The sequence below is a fragment of the Canis aureus genome, chromosome 7 (assembly GCF_053574225.1).
Source record: "Canis aureus isolate CA01 chromosome 7, VMU_Caureus_v.1.0, whole genome shotgun sequence".
NCBI lineage: Eukaryota > Metazoa > Chordata > Mammalia > Carnivora > Canidae > Canis > Canis aureus.
The window spans coordinates 16,559,026-16,580,409 of NC_135617.1; the positions used below are offsets into that span (position 1 = coordinate 16,559,026).

At 33.9% G+C, this 21,384-nt stretch overlaps 1 protein-coding gene across 1 annotated transcript in view; it reads right to left on the reverse strand.

The window, feature by feature from the left end:
- Nucleotides 1–21,384, reverse strand: part of LOC144316684 (uncharacterized) — a 507,527-nt gene that overhangs the window by 171,182 nt on the left and 314,961 nt on the right. Inside the window, exon 6 of the mRNA XM_077902597.1 lies at nt 14,766–14,916. Coding sequence (XP_077758723.1) covers nt 14,766–14,916 — 151 coding nt within the window. The remainder of the gene's footprint in view (nt 1–14,765; nt 14,917–21,384) is intronic.

Sequence of the window (21,384 nt, forward strand, 5' to 3'; positions counted from 1 at the left end):
TAGTTTATGAGTTGACAGTATTTTCAAATCAATTAACTTATAGGTTTTGTAATGCAGAATATTAGCTTCCATATTATTAAATTAATATGACACCAATCAAACCAACTTTCCACACATAAAATATAAATTGTGTTTCTAAAACTTAGGCTACTTTGAAAATATTGGAAAAGAGGCTTCTGAGTGTCTACAGGAAAAGACAGACACATAAACCTGAAGCTCTCCATTCATCCTAAGGAAAGAGAGAGAATGAGAGAGATCAACAAGCAAAGTCAATAATATCCACCTATATCCACACCTACAGTATAGATGAAAGAGAGATTTAAGACTTCAAATGACTTATCCAAGGAAAAATACATGAAACCATTAAAACAAGTGAAGTCCAAATCTCTGTAGAGTTTGGTGGACATTTCATGGAAAACTGGGAAAGAAAGCAAAGGGTCTATCTTGGTATATCTGAAGTTAACTCTAACCCAGAAAAAGAACCTAAGATGAACAAGTGATTATTGAGAACAGGTCTGTTACCAGGTAGGTTAGAAGATTGACTGCTGAGGAGTCAAAAGGAAGTGGCTTGTAAATGTATATGAATAGAAATGCTAGCCATAAGAATTGAAGGTGTTGTTTAGATGTTTGGTGGTGAAAATAAAGAGAGAAGCAAGGGGGTAGAAGCAAGGGGGTAGAAATTAAGAACATAGAAATTAAAAATTAATTTCTATAAAATAAATTCACAAAATCAAAGATATACTCCCAAAGTACACACCTTTAGAGATAAAAGAATTTTCCAATGAACTAGAGAACTGTTTTTATTTCTCATGATGCCCCAATAAGACCTCTTAGAAAAATATGTTTGCTAGAACAAGAGTTTAGAAGCATGATTTCCATTGCACATCTTCATAATAACTTTAATTTACAAGAATAGCAATCTTAAAAAACAAGTGCAATTTATTAAATAAATTTATTTCATGGTTTTAATGTAAGAGAGCACACATGAGGTAATATATCTGGTAAACTACCCATATTCACCACCCATGATTAAATACATATGCTATTACTGTAAAAGTGAAACAAAAAAATTTTTAATCAGTAGTTAATGTAAGAAACATCCATCAAACTATTCTAAGAAAAAAGTAGAAAATGATAGTTAAAATTGTTAGTTGATCAAAATTTTCCCCAAAACCATCACGAAGCAGAGAAAGACTATAACCCTGCACCTTAATCAGAAAAAAATGCCTTAAAAGTATTTTCAGATATTAAAAAAATGGCCTTGATAAAAATTAGAAATATTAAGATTTAGAAATGGAAAAGAAGATAAAAACATGAAACATAAAATAAGCAAACTCAGGAAAGAAGAGAAGAAAAAGATAAAGTTACCTCAAAAATAAACTCTAAATTAAAACATGACTGACATAGAATTTATTTGACTGAAAAACTAATAGGGGACATTTAGGAGAGGAGTAAAAGTAATCAAGATAATGGAAAAGAGGGATTCCTGGGTGGCGCAGAGGTTTGGCGCCTGCCTTTGGCCCAGGGCACGATCCTGGAGACCCGGGATTGAATCCCACGTCGGGCTCCCGGTTCATGGAGCCTGCTTCTCCCTCTGCCTGTGTCTCTGCCTCTCTCTCTCTCTCTCTCTGTGTGACTATCATAAATAAATAAAAATTTTAAAAAAAGATAATGGAAAAGAAATGAAAAGGTAATAAGTCTTATAAAGTGAGATACATAGAAAATAGAAAATACCCAGTACACACATAATTAGAGTCCATGAGAAAAAAATCAACAGAATAATTCTAATATTTAAAACTAAAATTCATGAAAACTTTCCAGAAATAAAAGAAGACATGAATCTGTATATTGAAAAGGTCTACCATGTACTTAAAGTTAACCAAATGATCTACTCAGACATATACTAACGAAACAAAAATATTTTAAAGATAAATCAATTTTTCAGTGTCTCCTGAAAAAAAAAGTCCAAGAAATCTACAAAGGTAAGAATGGAAGATTGAAATGAGAATTCTCACAGCAAGTGTGACTTCCTGGCAAAGTGACAGAGTAGGAAGATCTTAAGCTCACCTCAGTCTGCAAATGCAACTAGATAACACCTATGTCAGAATAAATAACCCAGGGGACTACCCAAAAACTGGTAGAACAGACTCTTCACAGCTAACTATAGAGAAGAGGCCTCATCAAAGAGGATGGGGAGGGCACAGATGGGGTCTAGAACTAAAGGGACCTGTGGGATTGTCCATAGAAGGGAGGGATACCACAAGCATAAAGAGGGAAAAGAAACAGACCTTCACACCAAGCACCCCAGGCATAAGGGACCTAAACAGGGAAGATAAATCCCCATAACATTTGGCTCTGAAAACAGAGGGGTCTAATTTAGCAAGTTCTTACAATCAGAAGGGCTTAATACCTGGAATGCTAAAAATCAATGAGCTGAGCTCTAGGAGACCTGGGAAATTGAGTCTCTGTCCTAAAGACACAATAAACAGTCCCATGGAGACACAGCAAAGAAGCAGCAGTTTGAAAAATGCTTGGGGTATATAGGAGGGAGATTTATTAACTAATTTTAGAGCATGTGCTAACAGGGCACCTCAGTGAGACCCTCAACAAAGAGATCCAAAACATTAAAAAGAACCAATTAAAGATAAAGAAATACAATAACTGAAACTTAACATATACTAGAAGGAATAAATAGCAGACTAGAGGAAGCAGGAGAACGGACCAATGACCTGGAATACAGAGTAATGGAAGCAATCAAGCAGAATAGGAGAGAGAAAAATTAACAATAAAAAATGAAAACAAGAAAATATACATCTAGATGCAGGGAGCATAGAGAGCCCCCAACAAAATCAACTAAAAAAGATCCACACCAAGACACATAGCAATTAAAATGGCAAAAGATAGTAATAAAGACAGAATATTATAAGCAACAATAGAAAAGAAAACAATTACATGTAAGGAAAACCCCATAAGGCTATCAACTGATTTTTCACCAGAAACTGCAGGCCAGAGGGAATAGAATAGCATGATATGCTGAAAGTGCTAAAACAAAAACAAAAACAAAACAAAAAACCTGCAGCCAAGAATACTTTATCCAGCAAGGCTATTATTCAGAATAGAAGAAGAGATAAAGAACATCCTAGACAAAAGAAAGCTAAAGGAATTCATCATGACTAACTCAGCCCTAGAAGAAATGTTAAAGGGGACTCCTTAAGTGCAAAGGAGAGACCATAAGAAGAAGTAAGAAAACTAGGAAGCGCAAGAACAGTAAAATTATCTATAAAAATCAGTCAAGGGATTCACAAAATAAAAAGTTGCAAAGTATGGCACCATATTCTTGCAAAATGGTGGGGAGAAGCGTAAAGAATGGGTTCAAACTTAAGAGACTATCAACTTAAAAGAGACTGCCAAATGCATAAGATGTTACATACAAAACTAATGGTAGCCAAAACAAAAAAACAAAAAAACAAAAAACAAAAACAGATAAGCAAAAAATTAAGAAAAAAGAATCAAAGCATATCAGTAAAAAAGTGAGCAAATGGAGAGAGGAAAGCAAGAGAAGAAAGGAACAGAAAAATTACAAAAATAACCTTAAAACAAGTAACAAAATGGCAGTAAGTACACACCTATCAATAACTACCTTGAATATAAATGAACTAATAAACACTCCAATCAAAGACAAAGGGTGCTAGATTGGATAAAAAAGCAAGACTCATCTATATGCTGCCTATAAGAAACTCATTTCAGAAATAAAGACATACGTAGTCTGGAAATGAAGGGATGGAAATATCATTTATTATGCAAATGGATGTCAAAAAGAAAGCTAGGTTAGCAATATTTATATCAGAGAAAATAGACTTTAAAAAACAAACATATGTACATAAAAGGAATAGACCAACAAGAAGATATAACAATTGTAAATGTTTATGCACCCAATATTGGGGGCACCCAAATACTTAGAGTAGTTAATAGGAAACATAAAGAAGTAATTGATAGTAATATGATAATGATAGGAAACTTTAACATCCCACTGACACCAAAGGATAGATAATCCAAACAGAAAATCAACAAGCAAAGAATGGCTTGAATGGCACATGGGACCAGATGGATCAAACAGAGATATTCAGAACATTCCATCTTAAAACAGTAGAGTACACATTGTTTCCAAGTGCACATGGAACATGCTTCAAAATAGATCACGTTAGGACACAAAACAAGTCTCAACAAATTTTAAAATATCAATGTCATACCATGTATCTTCTCTAAGCACAATGCTATGAAACTAGAAATCAACTACAAGGACAAAATCTAGAAAGAACACAAATATATGAAAAGTAAACAAAATGCTACTAAACAATGAATAGGTAAACAAACAAACCAAGGAGAAAAAGAGAGAAAGACGTGAAAATGAAACACAATGGCCCCAAATCTTTGGGATGCAGCAAAAGCTGTTCTAAGAGGGAAGTTTATATCATTACAGACCTACCTTAAGAGGCAAGAAAGTTCTCAAGTAAACATCTTAACCTACACCTAACAGAGCCAGATAAAGAAAAATAAAACTCAAAACCAGCAGGAGGAAGTCTAATAAATATTAAAGCAGAAACAAATAATATAAACTAAAACCACAATAGAACAGATCAATGAAAGGAGCTGGTTCTTTGTAAAGATAATAAAATTGATAAACCTTTAGCCAGACTCATAAAAATAATACACACAGTGAGAGAGAAAGGACTCAAATAAACAAATTCATAAGTGGAAAAGGAGAAATAACAACCAACATCACAGAAATACAAAGAGAACATATGAAAAATGATATGCCAACAAATTGGAGAATCTATAAGAAATAAATAAGTTCCTAGAAACATATAACCTCCCAAAACTGAATCAGGAAGAAGTAAAAGATTTGAATAGATTACCAGTAATGAAATTGAATCAGAAATCAAAAAACTCCCAAACAAAAAATAGTCCAGGACCAGATGGTTTCACAGGCAAATTATATCAAACATTTAAAGAAGAGTCAATACTTATTCTTCTCAAAATTCCCCCCCCCCAAAAAAAAAACAGAAAAGGAAGGAAAGCTTCCAAATTCATTCTATGAGGCCAGCATTGCTGTGATATGAAAGCCAGCCAGAGACACATTACCAAAAAAGAGAGCTACAAAACAATATTTCTCATGAACATAGATGCAAAAATACTCAACAAAATATTGGCAAACAGAATCTAACAATATATTTTAAAAAATCATTCACCATGATCAAGCGGGATTTAATACTGGGGTGCAAGAGTGTTTCAATATTTGCAAATCAATCAACTTGATACATCACATCAACAAGAGAAAGGATAAAAACCATATGGTCATTTCAATAGATGCAGTAAAAGCATTTGACAAAGTACAACATCCATTCATGATAAAAACCCTCAACAAAGTAGGTTTAAGGAGAATATATCTCAACATCATATAGACTGCCTATAACAAACCCACAGCTAACATCATACTCAATGGTGAAAACCTAAGAGCTTTCGCATTAAGATCAGGAATAAAGACAAGGATGCCCACTTTCACTGCTTTTATTCAACATAGAACTGGAAGTTCTAGCCTCAGTACTCAGACCAAAAAAGGGAAAAAAATCCAATTTTGTAAGGATGATGTAAAACTTTCACCATTTCCAGATATTATACTATGTACAGGAAACCCTGAAAATTCCACCAAAAAAAAATCTACTACAACTAATAAAGGAATTCAGTAAGGTAACAGGATAAAAATCAAGAACAGAAATGCATTGCATTTCCATACAGTAATAGTCAAGTTTGTACACTATCGGTGGGAATGCAACCTGGTATAGCCACTGTGGAAAACATTATGTAGGTTCCTCTAAAAACTAAAAATAGAGGTCCATATGATCCAGTAATTCCACTGTTGAGTATTTACTCAAACAATAAGAAAACACTAATTTGAAAATACATATGTATCCCAAAGCTTATCACAGAATTATTTATAATAGCCAATTATGGAAGCAGCCCAAGTGTCCATTGATGGATTATTGGATAAAGAAGCTATTATATATATACACGTACATACAATGGAATATTATTCAGCCATAAGAAAGAATGGAATCTTGCCATTTGCAACATGGATGGAACTGGAAAGTATAATGCTAAATGAAATAAGCTAGTCAGAGAAAAACAAATACTGAATGATTTAACTCATATTTGGAATTTAAGAAACAAAGCAAGTGAATAAAAATGAGAGAGAGAGAAAGAAACTAAAAAGCAGACTCTTAACTACAGAGAACAAACTGATGCTTATCAGAGGAGAGGTGAGTTGGGGAATGGGTGAAATAGGTGAAGGGAATTAATAGCACACATATCATAAGGAGCACTCAGTAATGTAGAGAATTGTTGAATCACTACATTGTACACCTGAAACTAATATAACACTGTATGTTAACTATACTGGAATATTTCTTTTAGAAAAAAAAAAAAGAATTCTCACAGCAAAATACAAAGCAAGACAACAGCAACATCTTATTTTCAAGAATTTCAGGGGACTAAAGTATAAGCTATAGATTTCTACTTAAATAAAGTTATAACCCCCAAATTTAAAATCTGTTTAAAAACAGTTTTAAGAATGCAAAATCTTAAGGAATACTTTGTCCAGAAGCATGTCTTTAGGAATGTACTAGAGAAGGTGCTTCAGTGAACATGGACATATCTACAGAAATGTCACAGAATAAATGATGATAGAAATTTAACATACTTAGTAAACAACAAATGGGTCGATAAAGAAATTAAAGAAGAAATTTTTATAAAAAACACCTTGAGACAAGTGAAAATGGAAATATACCAAAATCTATGGGATGTAGCAAAAGAAGTTCTAAGAGGAAAGTTCATAGCTATACAGGCCTGTCTCAAGAGTCAAAAAAATCTCAAATAAACCATCGAACTTTATACCTAAAGGAACTATAAAAAGAAGAACAAATAAAGCCCAAAATTAGAAGGAGGGAAATAATATTGATGAGTGGAAATAAATGAAATAGAAACTAAAAATACAATAGAAAAGATCAATGAATCTAAGAGACAGTTCTTTGAAAAGATAAACAAAATCGACTATTCTCTAGTTAGGCTCAGTAAGTATTAGAGAGTTCAAATAAAATCAGAAATAAAGGAGAAGTTACAACTAATACTACAGAAATATAAAGAATGATGGGATTACTATGAACAATTATATACCAACAAATTGCAAAAGGCTAGAAGAAATAGACAAATTCCTAGAAACATACAATCTTCCAAGATTGAATCATGAAAAAATAGAAAATCTGAATAAACTGATTACTAGTAGGGAGATTGAGTCAGTACTCAAAAACCTCCCAGAAAACAAAAATCCAGGACCAAACAACTTCACTAGTGAACTCTACCAATCACTCAAATATTTAGTGCCTATCTTTAAATTTTTCTATAAATCTAAAGAGGAGGGAACACTTCCAAACTCATTTATGAGGCCAGTATTACCTTGATACCAAAACCAGATAAGGACACAAAAAGAGAGAACTATAGGCCACCATCCCTGATGAACATAGATGCAAAAATCCTTGACAAAATATTAGCAAATTGAATTAAATAACACATTAAAAGGATTCAAGGATGGCTTAACATCTACAAATCAATGAATGTGACATACCACATTATAAAATAAAAGATAAAAATTATATCGTCTCAATAGATGCAAGAAAATTGACAGAATTCAACATCCATTTATGATTTTAAAAACTCTCAACAAAGTGGTATAGAAAAAATGTACCTCAACATAATAAAGAACATGTATGACAAACCCATAACTAATATCATACTCAATGGTGAAAAGAAAAGAGCTTTCTTTGAAGATCAGAAACACGATAAACATGCTTACTCTTGCCACTTCTATTTCACATGGTATTAAAGGTTCTAGTCAGAGTAACTAAATAAGAGAAAAGAAAATGACATACATAGTGGAAAGAAAGATGTAAAACTGTCACTATTTGCAGATGGCATACTACTTATAAAAAACTCTAAAGACTCTACCAAACACTGTTAGAACTAATAAATGGATTCAGTAAAGTTGCAGGGAACAAAATTAATACACAGAAGTCTGTTACATTTCTAAGCACTAATAATGAACTATCAGAAAGAAAAATTAAGAACACAACCGCATTTAAAATTACAACAGAAAGTATAAAATACCTAGGAATATATTTAACCAAGGAGGTAAAAAACCTGTAGTCTGAAAACTCTAGGACATTGATGCAAGAAACTGAAAAGACACAAATAAATGGAAAGACATTTTGTGCTATGAAACGGAAGAATTAATACTGTAAAATGTCCATATCCTAAAGCAATCCACAGGTTCAATGCAATCCCTATCACAATTCCGGCACTTCTCACAGAAATAGAAAAAAAATCCTAAAACTTGTATAAAACCACAAAAGACTTCAAATAACGATGGCACTCTTGAGAAAGAAAAATAAACCTGGGTCATCATGCTCCCCAATTACAAAATAGAAGTAGAGTAATCCAAACAGTAGGATATTAGTATAGAAATATACAAATAGATCCGTGGAAGAGAACAGAGAACCCAGAAATACGCCCATCCATATATGGTCAATTAATTTACAACAAAGAACCCAGGAATATACAAGGATAAAAGGACAGTGTCTTTATTTTTTTTTTCATTTGTTTTTACTGAAGTTCGATTTGCCAACATGTAGTATAACACCCAGTCCTCAAACCATCAAGTGCCCTCCTCAATGCCCTTCACCCAGTTACCCCAACCCTCCACTCATCTCACCTTCTGCAATCCTTTATTCGTTTCCAGAGGTTAGGAGTTTCTCATGGTTTGCCACCCTCTCTAATTTTTCCCACTCAATTCCCCTCATTTCCTTTATAATCCCTTTCACTATTTCTTATATTCCCCGTATAAGTAAAACCATATGATGATCAGGACACCATTTAATAAATGGTGCTGAGGAAACTGAATAGTCACATCTAAAAGAATGTAACTGAGCTACTTTCTCCACCATACACACAAAAAAAATAATTCAAGTGAATTAAAGACTTGAATTCAATACCTGAAACTATAAAACTCCTGGAAGAATACATAGGCGGTAAACTCCTTGACATTGGTATGGGCAATCATTTTTTGGATCTGGCCAAAAACAATGGCAACAAAAGCAATAATAAACAAGTGGGATTGCATGAAACTAAAAAGCTTCTCCACAGCAAGATAATCCATCAACAAAATGAAAAGGCAACGCACTGATGGGAGAAAATATTTGCAAATCACATATTCAATAATGGGTTAATAGCCAAAACACATAAAGAACTCAATAGTAAAAAAGCAAACAATCCAATTTAAAAATGGGCAGAGAAACAAACAAACAAATAAAAACAAGACAAAAAAAAGGGGGCAGAGGATCTGAATAAACATTTTCCCAAAGAAGACATACAGATAGCCAACAGGCACATGAAAAGGTGTTCAATGTCACTCATCACCAGGGAAATGCAAACCAAAACTACCTCACATCTGTTAGAATGACTATTATCAAAAAGGCATCCAAAAAAGGAATAAAATAATGAAAGCAGATTTTAAAATTAGAAAACAGAAAATAGAAATGTTTGTATTTTTATTTTTTAGAAATGTTTGTATTTTTATTTTTTTAGAAATGTTTGTATTTTTAATAAAAATTAACAATAGAGGAATCACAAAGAAGGAAACACAAATACACCAAATAATAAACTACAGAGGAGAAAATACCCATTGAAATAAACTATAAAATTGTAATTTACTACTTTGTACAACTCTATGCAAATACACTTGAAAATTTAGATGAAATGGATAATTCTCTAAGAAAACACAATTTACTAAATTGATATTTACCATATATATAATATATATATGTAGATAGATAGATATCCTAAAGCCAGTATCTAGCTTATTGAATTAACAGGAAATGCTAAAAACATTCCCTCCATCTATGGTCAGGAACAAGGCAAAAAAGTTCACTATCTCCAATTATAACCTTGCATTAATTAATTACATCACATAAGAATAAACACTTAGGAACATAAGAAGAATTAAGATAGCTTATTTAAAGAAGACATAATAGTACAAATGTAAACCTCCATAAGAATTCAATGATTAAACTAAGACCAAAAATAAAGAATTAAGTATGGTAGAAAGACAAATAATATACACAAATTGATGTCCCTCATATACACAAATTATTGTAAGGTAGAATGGAAGAAAATGTTATTTATAATGGCCACCATAATAAATTAAGCACTTAAGAATACTTTAACAAGATATTTGAAAAACATGTTTGAAAAAATTTTAAAATACTCTGAAAGACAGAAAAGTAGGCTTAAACAAATGGAAAAGTATCCCTATTCTTGGATAGTATTAGTCAACATTATGAAAATGTCAATTTTCACCATAGTTATTATAAACTTAACATGATTTCATGAAAATACCAGCAGCCAGAAAAAAGAATACTAGCAGCCAGATAAGTGCATTTCAAATTTTATAGGAAAATAATTATGATGAAAGAGCTAGAAAAAAACTGTTTAGAAGAAGCAATAGAGGGTACCTAGCCCAACTAAATATTAAGACATAAAAAATTAAGACAGGGTACTATGAAAATATGAATGGAATGCAATAGAAAGTATGGAGAGAGACTTAGGTACATATGTAAATTTAATATATAATAAGCTGGTATTTCAAATCACTGAAGAAAAGGTACTTTTAAATAAAATGTATTAATACAATGGATTTTTGGGGAAAATATCATATATATATTCAAAAAATACCAGAACTAAAAATGGATCAATTAACTAAATAAAAAAGTGAAACCATACATACTAGAACAGAACATGGATGAAATTCTTTTATAACTTCAGTATGGGGAGAGCCTTTCTAACTGACTAAAATCCTGATATAATAAGAGATGAATTGAACTACATAAAACATTTTAAGGTAACCTTTACATGTGCAAAAAACACCATTATCAAAATTTTTTAAAGTTTCAAAATTAGATAAATTATTTGCAGCACATATTATAGATAAAAGGTATTCCAAAAATATAAAAAAGACTCTAAAATATGAGCTACTAGACAAGAATATATGCTTCATAGGAAAAAATATATATATAAATGATTCTTAGGATTCAAGGTCACTTAATTTATTAAAAAATGCAGATGAAAACTTACTTATTGACCATTTCTCACTTATCAGATTGACACAAATCCAAAGCTTGACAATACAGCTTGTTATTGAGGTTGTGAAGAAACATATTCTCATACATAGCTGGTGAGAACATAACATTATGCCATCCTGATGAAGGAGAATTTGGCAATATGTAGCAAAACCAAATATTTCCTTTGACTCAGCAATTCTACTTCTGGAGATTTACTCTGAGGAGCTATTCTCCATACTATAAAAAACACACGTAACATTTACTGGGACATTAATTATAATAGCAAAATATTGAAAACAAGTTAGATGCCCTGCAATAGTAGGCAATAGATTTTTATAAACTACTGTGTATTCAAATAATGGAGTACCACGTAGGCTACACAAAAAGACTGAGAAGATGTTTATCAACTGATAAGGAATGACTTCCATATATATTGTTAAATGAAAAAATATATATCTCACTATCTTTTGTATATGAATGATAAAAATAAAGAAGATACACATTAAGTGGGCTTCTCTGTATATGTATTTTATTGTTTATTTTGTATCCTGGAGGTGCAGAGAAATTATATCCACACCGTGAACCCAGATGCTGGTTTCTAAATTCAATTCCCTACTAAAAGGAACTAAGGATCTTTAGAGAAATGGTTGCTTCCAGGTCTTGGGCATGAAAAATATAAGGTGAACTTGTAATATCCTGCTGAGTCAGAAAGCAAGGAAGTGAAACAAAAGAGATGGGGAAGAGGAGAACATTCTTTCATAAAGGAGGTCTATTAATAAATGTAAAATGAATGATATAAATAGAAAATCATCCTTTTGCAAGCACAAATGTAATAACTGATTCAACCAGATCAGCATGAATGCTAAAAATATTGAATGAAATTTTGGTTCAAGATACTCATATAATCTTAAAGTATCACCCACAGTTATCTATCAATTGCAAGAGAAAAGGATACCTTTACAGTAGAAGAATCTCCGATACCACCCTAATCAAATAATTAAAGTTAGCACCACCAATAACGAAAAAAGTCAGTTACTATATGTCTCCTGATTTAATACACTGAGGATCATCTGTGTAGTGTTCTTGACAATAATGTTTAACTTGATTCCAGTAATATAGAAATAGTCAGTAGGAAATTAAACAAAATAGGCCTGGACTTAAAAAACAAAAGTCTCAGAGTAATGAAAAATAAGAGAGGAACTGTTCTAAATTTAAAGAAATTAATATAACTAAATGTACTGAATAATCCCTGATTGAATCATGAGTTTTATCAAAATATAGAAAATGAAATTGAAAAACTGAATCATGACCTTATCAAAAAATAACTATGAGAGATATTAAGTGGATGATTGGGAAATTTTTGATATGGGTTGATGTCAGGTAATATTCTTACACTGATGTTCTATATTTTGGGTGTGACAGCAGTAAGGTAATGAAGAAGAATGTCCTCGTGAGGAGTTATATGTTGAGGCATCTAGGGCTGAACTATGATATTTGCAACTGATTTTGAAATGGTTCAGCAAATATGTATCTACAAATATGAGAGGGAGATTACAAATGTAGTAAGTTGTTTAACAACTAGTGAATCTAGATAAAGAGCATATGTGCTCATAATATTTTTTTTAGTTTACCTATAAGTTGAAATGTTTTCAAAATAACAACTTGGAAATTTTTAAAAAGCATTTAGCATTAATAACCTTAAAAAAGCATTAACTTGGAAGAGTTTAGAAATTATTTTAAGCTGCACAAAACTATCTAAGGCATCATAATATAATTATAGACAGGTTAATTAACAGTCTCTTAGCACCTAACTAAGAACAATGAAAAAGGAAGCATGTGCCATTTGGTTAGCACATCACTATTCCTTTATTAAAGAAAGATTCCTATCAGAAGTAGAAATACAACTTTCTCATATATTGTCATCATCCACCAAATACATGTAGTAACCCACAAGAATCTTCACTCTTCAGTTAACTAGAAATATACTGTAGATTTTGGAGTAAAGAGAAGTTGGACTGAGGTCATAAATTTAATAACAGCAAAGTCACTAATTAACTTCCTCCTTGGCATCAGGGAGCCCTGGCTTCAAGTCCCACATCTATTACCCACTAGACACGGAGTCACCATCTAACTTATTCAGACCACACATTTCTTATCTGTAAAATGTGAATAAGAACACCAAGTTCATTTCTAACTCTGAAGAATTAGAGGTTAAATAATAGATACCTATAATAGCACAATATCTGGCCAAATTAGGGACTCCATAAACATTAGTTGAATCTGAATCTCGTATTGTTTAACAAAATCAATGGCATAACTTGTTTTTGACACTTAAACTTGATTCTTTCTATATTAGTATAGTCATTGGTGCTGTCTCCAAGAAAGAAAATATTGTATTTCATAAGTATGTACTCCCCAGCAGAGATACATCTTCAATTAAAATTTGTATAAAATTAGTTTTTCAAAAGACACAAGGCCATATGTAAACTAATAAAGAAATTCTCATCCATAATTAATCCACAAATAGGTTTTTCATTAATGCATTTTTCTAATAGCTATTCAGCTGTGACACTGGTACTACTGAAATTAAAACATTTTCCCAATATAAAAATATACCTAAAAATAATTTTACCTCTTATAAATTTACTTCTTGTAGGTCCTCTTTTTTACAGTAATATGCCCAAATTATCTGAATAGCATTATCTAACACATGGATGAAGTAGGTGGTAATCTATGCAGCATATTTTGAGAAATGTCATGGCAGAAAGATCTTCAGTCCCTTTCACCTGAAGATAACAAAAAGGTGCTACAGTGGATAACTACAAAAACAACCAACAGTTGAAAAGCCCTAGCCACCTTCAAAAATATTCTAATTGCTTGCATCTTTTAAAAATATATTCCAGAGCACCTGGGTGGCTCAGTGGTTGAGCATTTGCCTTTAGCTCAGGTTGTGATCCTGGGGTCCTGGGATCGAGTCTCGTCATCAGGTTCACCACAGGGAGCCTGCTTCTCCCTCTTCCTATGTCTCTGCCTCTCTCTCTCTCTATGCCTCTCGTGAAGAAATAAATAAAATCTAAAATAAAATAAAATATGCTCCAGTGAGACTAGGTGTATAAAAAGAGCAGTGGGCATGAGAAGAAGGCAGATTCTTTAACTCACTATTTTTCCAGAAGCCAACCCATGTCACATAAATAGTAGATTACAGAGCCAAACAAAGCACCTTGAGTGGCTGAGCTGTAGAAAAGACCCCTTCTCCCACCTACCTACTCATATTAAATACACACCAGCCCCTGTGTATAACCATTGATTCGTACGGACATACTGTTTTATGACTGAGGGAGAAGAGATTCATTTATATGGGGTTAGGAACTACTAACTACTAACCTGGGGAAGACAAGAATAATGGCACAGGGGATGGCATCACTTTCCTGCATGATCCATCCAAGTGAGAGCACCTGATTCCAGAGGTTCCAGAGGTAAAGGTTGGAAGGTGACAGAAGGGTCTTATGAGAGATTTACTCTGATTCTTAGAGGACTTACAAGACAGAAACTGCTGGAATGTCTTCATGAGAGTCTGTGTAATTCTTGGCACAAGTGAAATTCTGAGTTGGGAAAAAGCCTTTCTCTCTGGTATTTCCCTCCACTCTGTTTCTGTGGCACTCATGGCTGGCAACTTTGTGGGCAGCTGCACCTGAGGAAGATAGGAGGGCACCTGTCAGCCTAGTCAGAAGGTGCACCTCTATGAAGAAGTACAGTGGGCAGAGACTCCAGAATGGAAAAGAACATGGGAGAGAAAGAAGATTTGGTCATATCAGAAAATATGGAATTGCGGGACACAGGTGAGGCCTACCATACCATTAATTTATACCACATGCTGCTATTTGGATCAGTCTTCCTCAAAGAACTCTTTCCTCCTTTAAACATTTTTTTTAGATATTTCTGTACTATAAGATAAAGAAAACATTCTAGGGGTCCCTGGGTGGCTCAGCAGTTTAGCGCCTGCCTTGGGCCCAGGGTGCGATCCTGGAGTCTCAGGATCGAGTCCCACATCGGCTCCTGGCATGGAACCTGCTTCTCCCTCCCCCTGTGTCTCTGCCTCTCTCTCTCTCTATCATAAATAAATAAATAAATAAATAAATAAATAAATAAATAAATAAATAAATCTATCTTTAAAAAAAAGGAAAACATTCTAATCACAACCTTCAAAAATCTGGCCTCAACTGATTCCCATTAATTTTCTAAAAGACTCTGCTATAATCAGTGTTCCTCAAATATGTTTGCTACTCTTGTTCCTCCCAGTTCCTTACCTCTGATTAAAGTATATCATTTCCTGAACTTGGTATATAACTTCCCACATCCTCACCTGCCCTTCTAAATACAAACCAGGTCAAGTACCAACAGTTCTATAAACTTTTCACAGCTTTCAACAAATCAGGTAGTGGATCTACTGCTTCTCCGAAAATATGGCATCAATTGTCCATATTCAGATATTTTGCATTGCAAACTGAAAAAAAAAATGGTTGAGACTTCACGGACTATATATTGTTTGGGAACACCTTTTCTTCTGTTGCTGATTTTGTACTTGGCCTTTGTACTTTTTAGTCTGGCTTTCTCATTTAGAAAGAAAGTTTCCTGATGACAGAGTCTGTGTTGTTTTCATCTTTGTGTCTTCTATAGTGCTTAGCACAGAGGTCCTCTATAAATAGTTTTGGTGCATAGATTAATTTGTTTATCCAGCATGGAATTGAGAAAAAGAAAAAAGAATAACTGGGGTTTTCATTGCACCCACAGTTTGAGATGTTGCTCTATTCTGTCCGGAAAATCTCTTCACTTCTAATCTGATATTTCTAGTAATTGATGTAAAGTCAAATAAGCAGGCAACAGTCCACTAGCATTTAACCGCAAAAATTCCCCACCTCGGGATCGCAGCGGTTTAGCGCCTGCCTTTGGCCCAGGGCGCGATCTTGGAGACCCGGGATCGAATCCCACATCGGGCTCCTGGTGCATGGAGCCTGCCTGCTTCTCCCTCTGCCTATGTCTCTGCCTCTCTCTCTCTCTCTCTCTCTCTCTCTCTGTGACTATCATAAATAAATAAAAATTTTTAAAAAATTCCTCACTTCACAAGGAAAATTGTCAAAGAGATAAAATGCTCATGGTCACTTCTTCTCCATCAGGTGTACCAACTCCAAATATTTATAACATATGTAAGGTAGAATCTATCCAAACAAAGCACCATCATCTTCTCTTTACTACCCCTTATGAATAATTTTAAATAGATTTAATAATATAGATTTGCCAGGAAACTTAAGCTCTAAATAAGCTCCTTATAAATAAATATTCTTTATTTTAGTACATAAAAGTGTATTTTATGTACTAAAATAAAGGTTCCTAAAAAAAAAAAAAAAAGACTCCTCTCTCCAAGTTTGCTGATTAGTCAACTCAACCGCATTGGCAGAAAGACCAAAATGTTTTGCTTGGTCTTCCGCCTCCTTATTCAGGAAGAATCAAAATTATAGTTATCCCATTAAAACCATCAGCTGCTTAAAACTCTCATTTATATGATACAGTCAAAGATTATTAAGAACTGATGCTTACTGAACATGAAATTACAGGATCTGTATTTTATTCTAATAGTATCTCATGTGCATCAAAAAAGCATTGCTTTCTCTTTTTGTATGAAACCCCGCCTCTTTTATTGTTTTACTAGTACCTTAACATTATGAGTACTATGTCATAAAATGTGCAATAGGAAAAAGTCTCTGTTTATCATTAGCATGAGAACTCAGTCCCATGTTCAATTCAACACATTTCAAGACAAAAAGAAACCACCGCTCTCCAACCTCCAGTGCAAGAGAAACTAAGCAGAAAGAGCTCCTCCAATGGTTTTTAAAACAATATAGAAAACTGGACGGATGAGGAGGGAAAGCAAAGAGTCGATTCGAGTGACCAGGGTGAAAAGAAAAACAAACATTATAGTTGCAAAAACATATATTCCATAACAAGTTCTTAAGACTCCCAGGTGCAACATCAGCATCGCTGGAGTCTCGATTTTTATTGTAATCTTGTGGCTTTTTATTTGTAACTTATATGAAAAGAATCATATTGATTGGGGCAGATTTAACTCAGTAAAACCTATTCTACTGAGATTGTCTGTGCTAGGTGATTTTATCAAGTTCTCTTTTGGTTTCATTTTCTTCCTCATCCCTATTCCCAGGGGAGGCTACAGCCCAGCTTGCAGAGCAAATTGCCCTAAATTGAGTTCTTTCTCTGGCATAGACAGGGCTGCCTTTGGCTCCTCAGCTTGAAAACTTTATGCATTCTTTTTTCCTTCTTCCTTAACAATCCCCTTCCCTTTTTCCAATTAAAATGGAGAAGTTTGCACCGGTACCTGCTCCCAATTAAATGAATACTGCATTACCAGCCGCACTCCCGGATCTTCTTTACCCTCCCTTCATTAGCCTTATTCCTCTGAGGCTGCCTGGCTGTCTGCCAGGGACTTATGGCAAGAATTCAAAATCTTGCACACTTTATCCCCTCCAAATCATTCTTGAATATAAGCAGTCTGCTCCTTAGGCCCAGCATGAGAAATCCAAGAACGTGTTCAAAATGGATAGGGGGTGGGGAGGGAGAGAAGAGAAAAATGATTTATTTAAAAGGCAAAAGCCTACGCAAAGAAAGACAAGCTAAGAGAGGTTAAGCTTCCCAGTTAATTGACCTTAGTTTCTTTTTTAAAAGCATGAATAGGAAGAACAACAAATGACAGTTCGATGGCCTTGCTTTATTTCTGAGTGCCTTCATGCCTATAGGAAGTACATCATCATCTTCACACCTCAGGCATGCTGACTCCCCAACACTCAGATTATGCACCGTGACCGAAAAAGCCAACCTTGGAAGCTTAGGCAACTGTTTTTTAAATAAAGATCAACGTGGAATTTTCCAACAAACGTGAGTGCTGTGGGGCCATTGCATCAGCCATTCTCAACCGACACTCGGAATCAGTAAGTGTGTGTCAAACTGTCATGAATGATGACCCAGGTGTCAGGCCACAGAAACAAACAGGCGTTCTGTTTGCTTCCACTGCTTTCGGAAACTGCAAATTCCATTTACAGAGTCTTTGAACGCACTTTAGCAGAATATGTGATCAAATCCAAGTTCTCATATATACTGTCTGTGTGACCTTGGGCAAGTTATTTCACTTCTCTGAGTCTCGCGGTCTTCATTTCTAAAATAGGGATAACTATAGCTAGCACCAAATGCTAGATAAGGTAAGAAGAACATATAAATTACTTAGCACAATTCTTGGCACATGGTACATAGCTAGTGTAAACTCTTACTATTATTGCTACTAATACTGATATTAAGCAAAACTATACCATATGATCTCACAGAACATGGGAAGGGCTAAGGACAATTGGTAGATGATTTTTAATTTTACAAAATGAAACAAATGGGCTATTGGACTCTCAAAAGCTGACTCTGATTTGACACAGACCTCAACACAGCTATGACATCCACTAAAGTCATTATTAGGAAAATCTTATCATTTAGTGGTAATTATATCAAATTCTTCAAGCACCTTCGAAAATATGTAGTCATTGACTTTCTAAGAACATGTATACATAATTGAACACTTTAAAACAGACATCATTAAAGTCAATTTGATTCAGTGCTGAGAATCAACATAGAATTTATCTCTTAGAAACTTTCAAGGCATACTATGGTGCCACAGTTTACCACTTTAAAACAAATGACTAAATCTTAATAATCTAATTACTAACATAATTACTAAATCTTTTTAAGTGATTATATTAATGAAAAGATGAGGAAAATATATATTTATGAAAGGGGTTAAATATTATAAACACATTTGTGCTGACCATTTTTATCTACCACAATAGACACAACTTTTTTCTCTGCATGAGCTTCAAAATTATTGCCTGCTTTATAAGAAATATACCATGTTGCCTGAGGAACCCAAGGCAGCAGACATACTTTCAATACAGGAAGGAACTTTATAACTTTTTTTGGATTCATCAAATCTAAGTCCATATAATTTGTACAATAATCAGGAATTCAAATATTGAAATCAGAAAGCTGGAATTATACTCCAGCTTTAACCTTTGCTTGCTGCATACAGCCTCTATAAAATTAACTTCTCAGATTATCAATTCCTCAAATATAAAATAGGACTAATAACACCTGTCATGTGATGTCATTGTAAGAATTACATTTCAAATGTTTAACTTGAGCTATAGAAGCTCTCTACTTTTATCACCGTCATCATCATCACTGTGATTACTGACTAGTCTTTTACATTTTAAAGGTTAGTTCTTAAAATAGGGAAAGAATGTGAAATATGAAGAGATTTTGAAACATGTCATCAAATGCTCCTGGAACTGCATTGAACCCAGCAGAGGTAACACACGCTCATTGGTTTAGCTCATGCATATTTGAGAGAAATCAATTGGGATGTTTTTTAGAGTTACGGTGTTAAGGCATGAATTATGAAATCTCCTAGATCCAGGAAGTTATCTAAATTGTTTAACAAAAAGACGTAATCACATGCACTAGCACATAAGATATAAACAAGATTTCAGAGCAAAGGCAGAGTCAGGATTTAGCCTCAGATCTGCCAACTGGAGGTAAAGGTCTCTCAAGCGATATTTATACTCTTAATTCAGAGACGTCATGTTACCTGGTTACATGAGGGGATAGAAAACTCAATAAGAGAGTATGACATTTTCTACTGCTGTACTCTCCTAGGCATTTTTAAATTACAAAATTAATTTTAAATAAAAATTTACTATAAACCAGAAGTGTCATAGGTATATTCCCTGAAATCAGCCCTCCTGTTATAGATCCTGTCTTGGTGAATGGCATTACCATCCACCCATGCCAGAAATTTGAGAGTCATACTGATATTTTCCCCTTCAATAAGTCTATGTACTAACAGTTCCATTTCCACAACACTGACCAAAGCTGAATCTGCCTCTCGAATCTCTGCTCATACTGCCTTAATTCAGGGTCTCATTGGCTCATACCTAAACTCCTAACTAGTCTCCTTGATCCCAGCTTTCCTGCTCACTCATCATTCCATATTCCACTCTCTACTCCTCTACATTCTCCTTACATGACCTTCTTAAACAGTCTCATTGTGCTTCTCCTCAATGTGAAACCTTCAATCTCATATCAGATGCTCTTCAGCCAGGCCCCTGTAGGCCTGACTCTCCCCGCTCTCATTCCCAATCAATGCCCATCTGTGTCAGCCATTTTCTTTTTCATCTTTGCTTATCATTCTTTTCTTCCACCCTGCAATACATTCTTTTTTCCACTCAGCCTAAATATTTCTTTAGTCCTTGAAAAGAAAATGTAAATTCTATATAGACCTATTAGATGAAGGTTGTGTCAATTACTGAAACAAATATGTTAAAATCTCTGAATTGTGGGTTTGTTGATCTTCCATGTAGTTCTATCCATTTATTAAATATGTATGTGTGTGTGTGTGTGTGTGTGTGTGTATAATTTTTTAAAGATTTAATTTTTTGGAGAGAAAGAGAGTGCAAGGAGGAACACAGGAGGAGCAGAGGGGAAGCAGAGGGGGAAGAAGAGGACAAGCAGACTCCACACTGAACACAGAGCCTGGCAGAAGGTTTGATCCCAGGACCCCGAGACCATGACCTATGCCGAAACCAAGAATCAAACGCTTTAACTGCTTTAGCCACACAGGCATTGCTATGCTTTATATATTTTTAATAATATTATTGGGTATATGTAATTTTTAAATATATAAACATATATATTTATATGTTCCACTTAACATTAGTTTAAAATCTATTTTGTATAATAATGGCACCGTTACAGCTTTCTTCTGATTAGTATTTATTTTGGATAAATTTTCCATCCTTTTACTTTCATCTTTGCTGTGTCTTTATGTTTTCAGTATGAATCATTAGATAGCATACAACTGGGATTTTAAAAATCCAATCTGACCATTTCTGTCTTTTAATTGCAGAGTTCACTCTGTTTTCATTAATTGGGATTACTGACCTATTTGAATGTATTTCACTTAATTCATGCACCTGAAAAAGACCTATTTGATTTTACTTCTCTTTCTTTTTTAATTATCTATCTCCTTAATTCCTTACAGAAGCATTTCCTG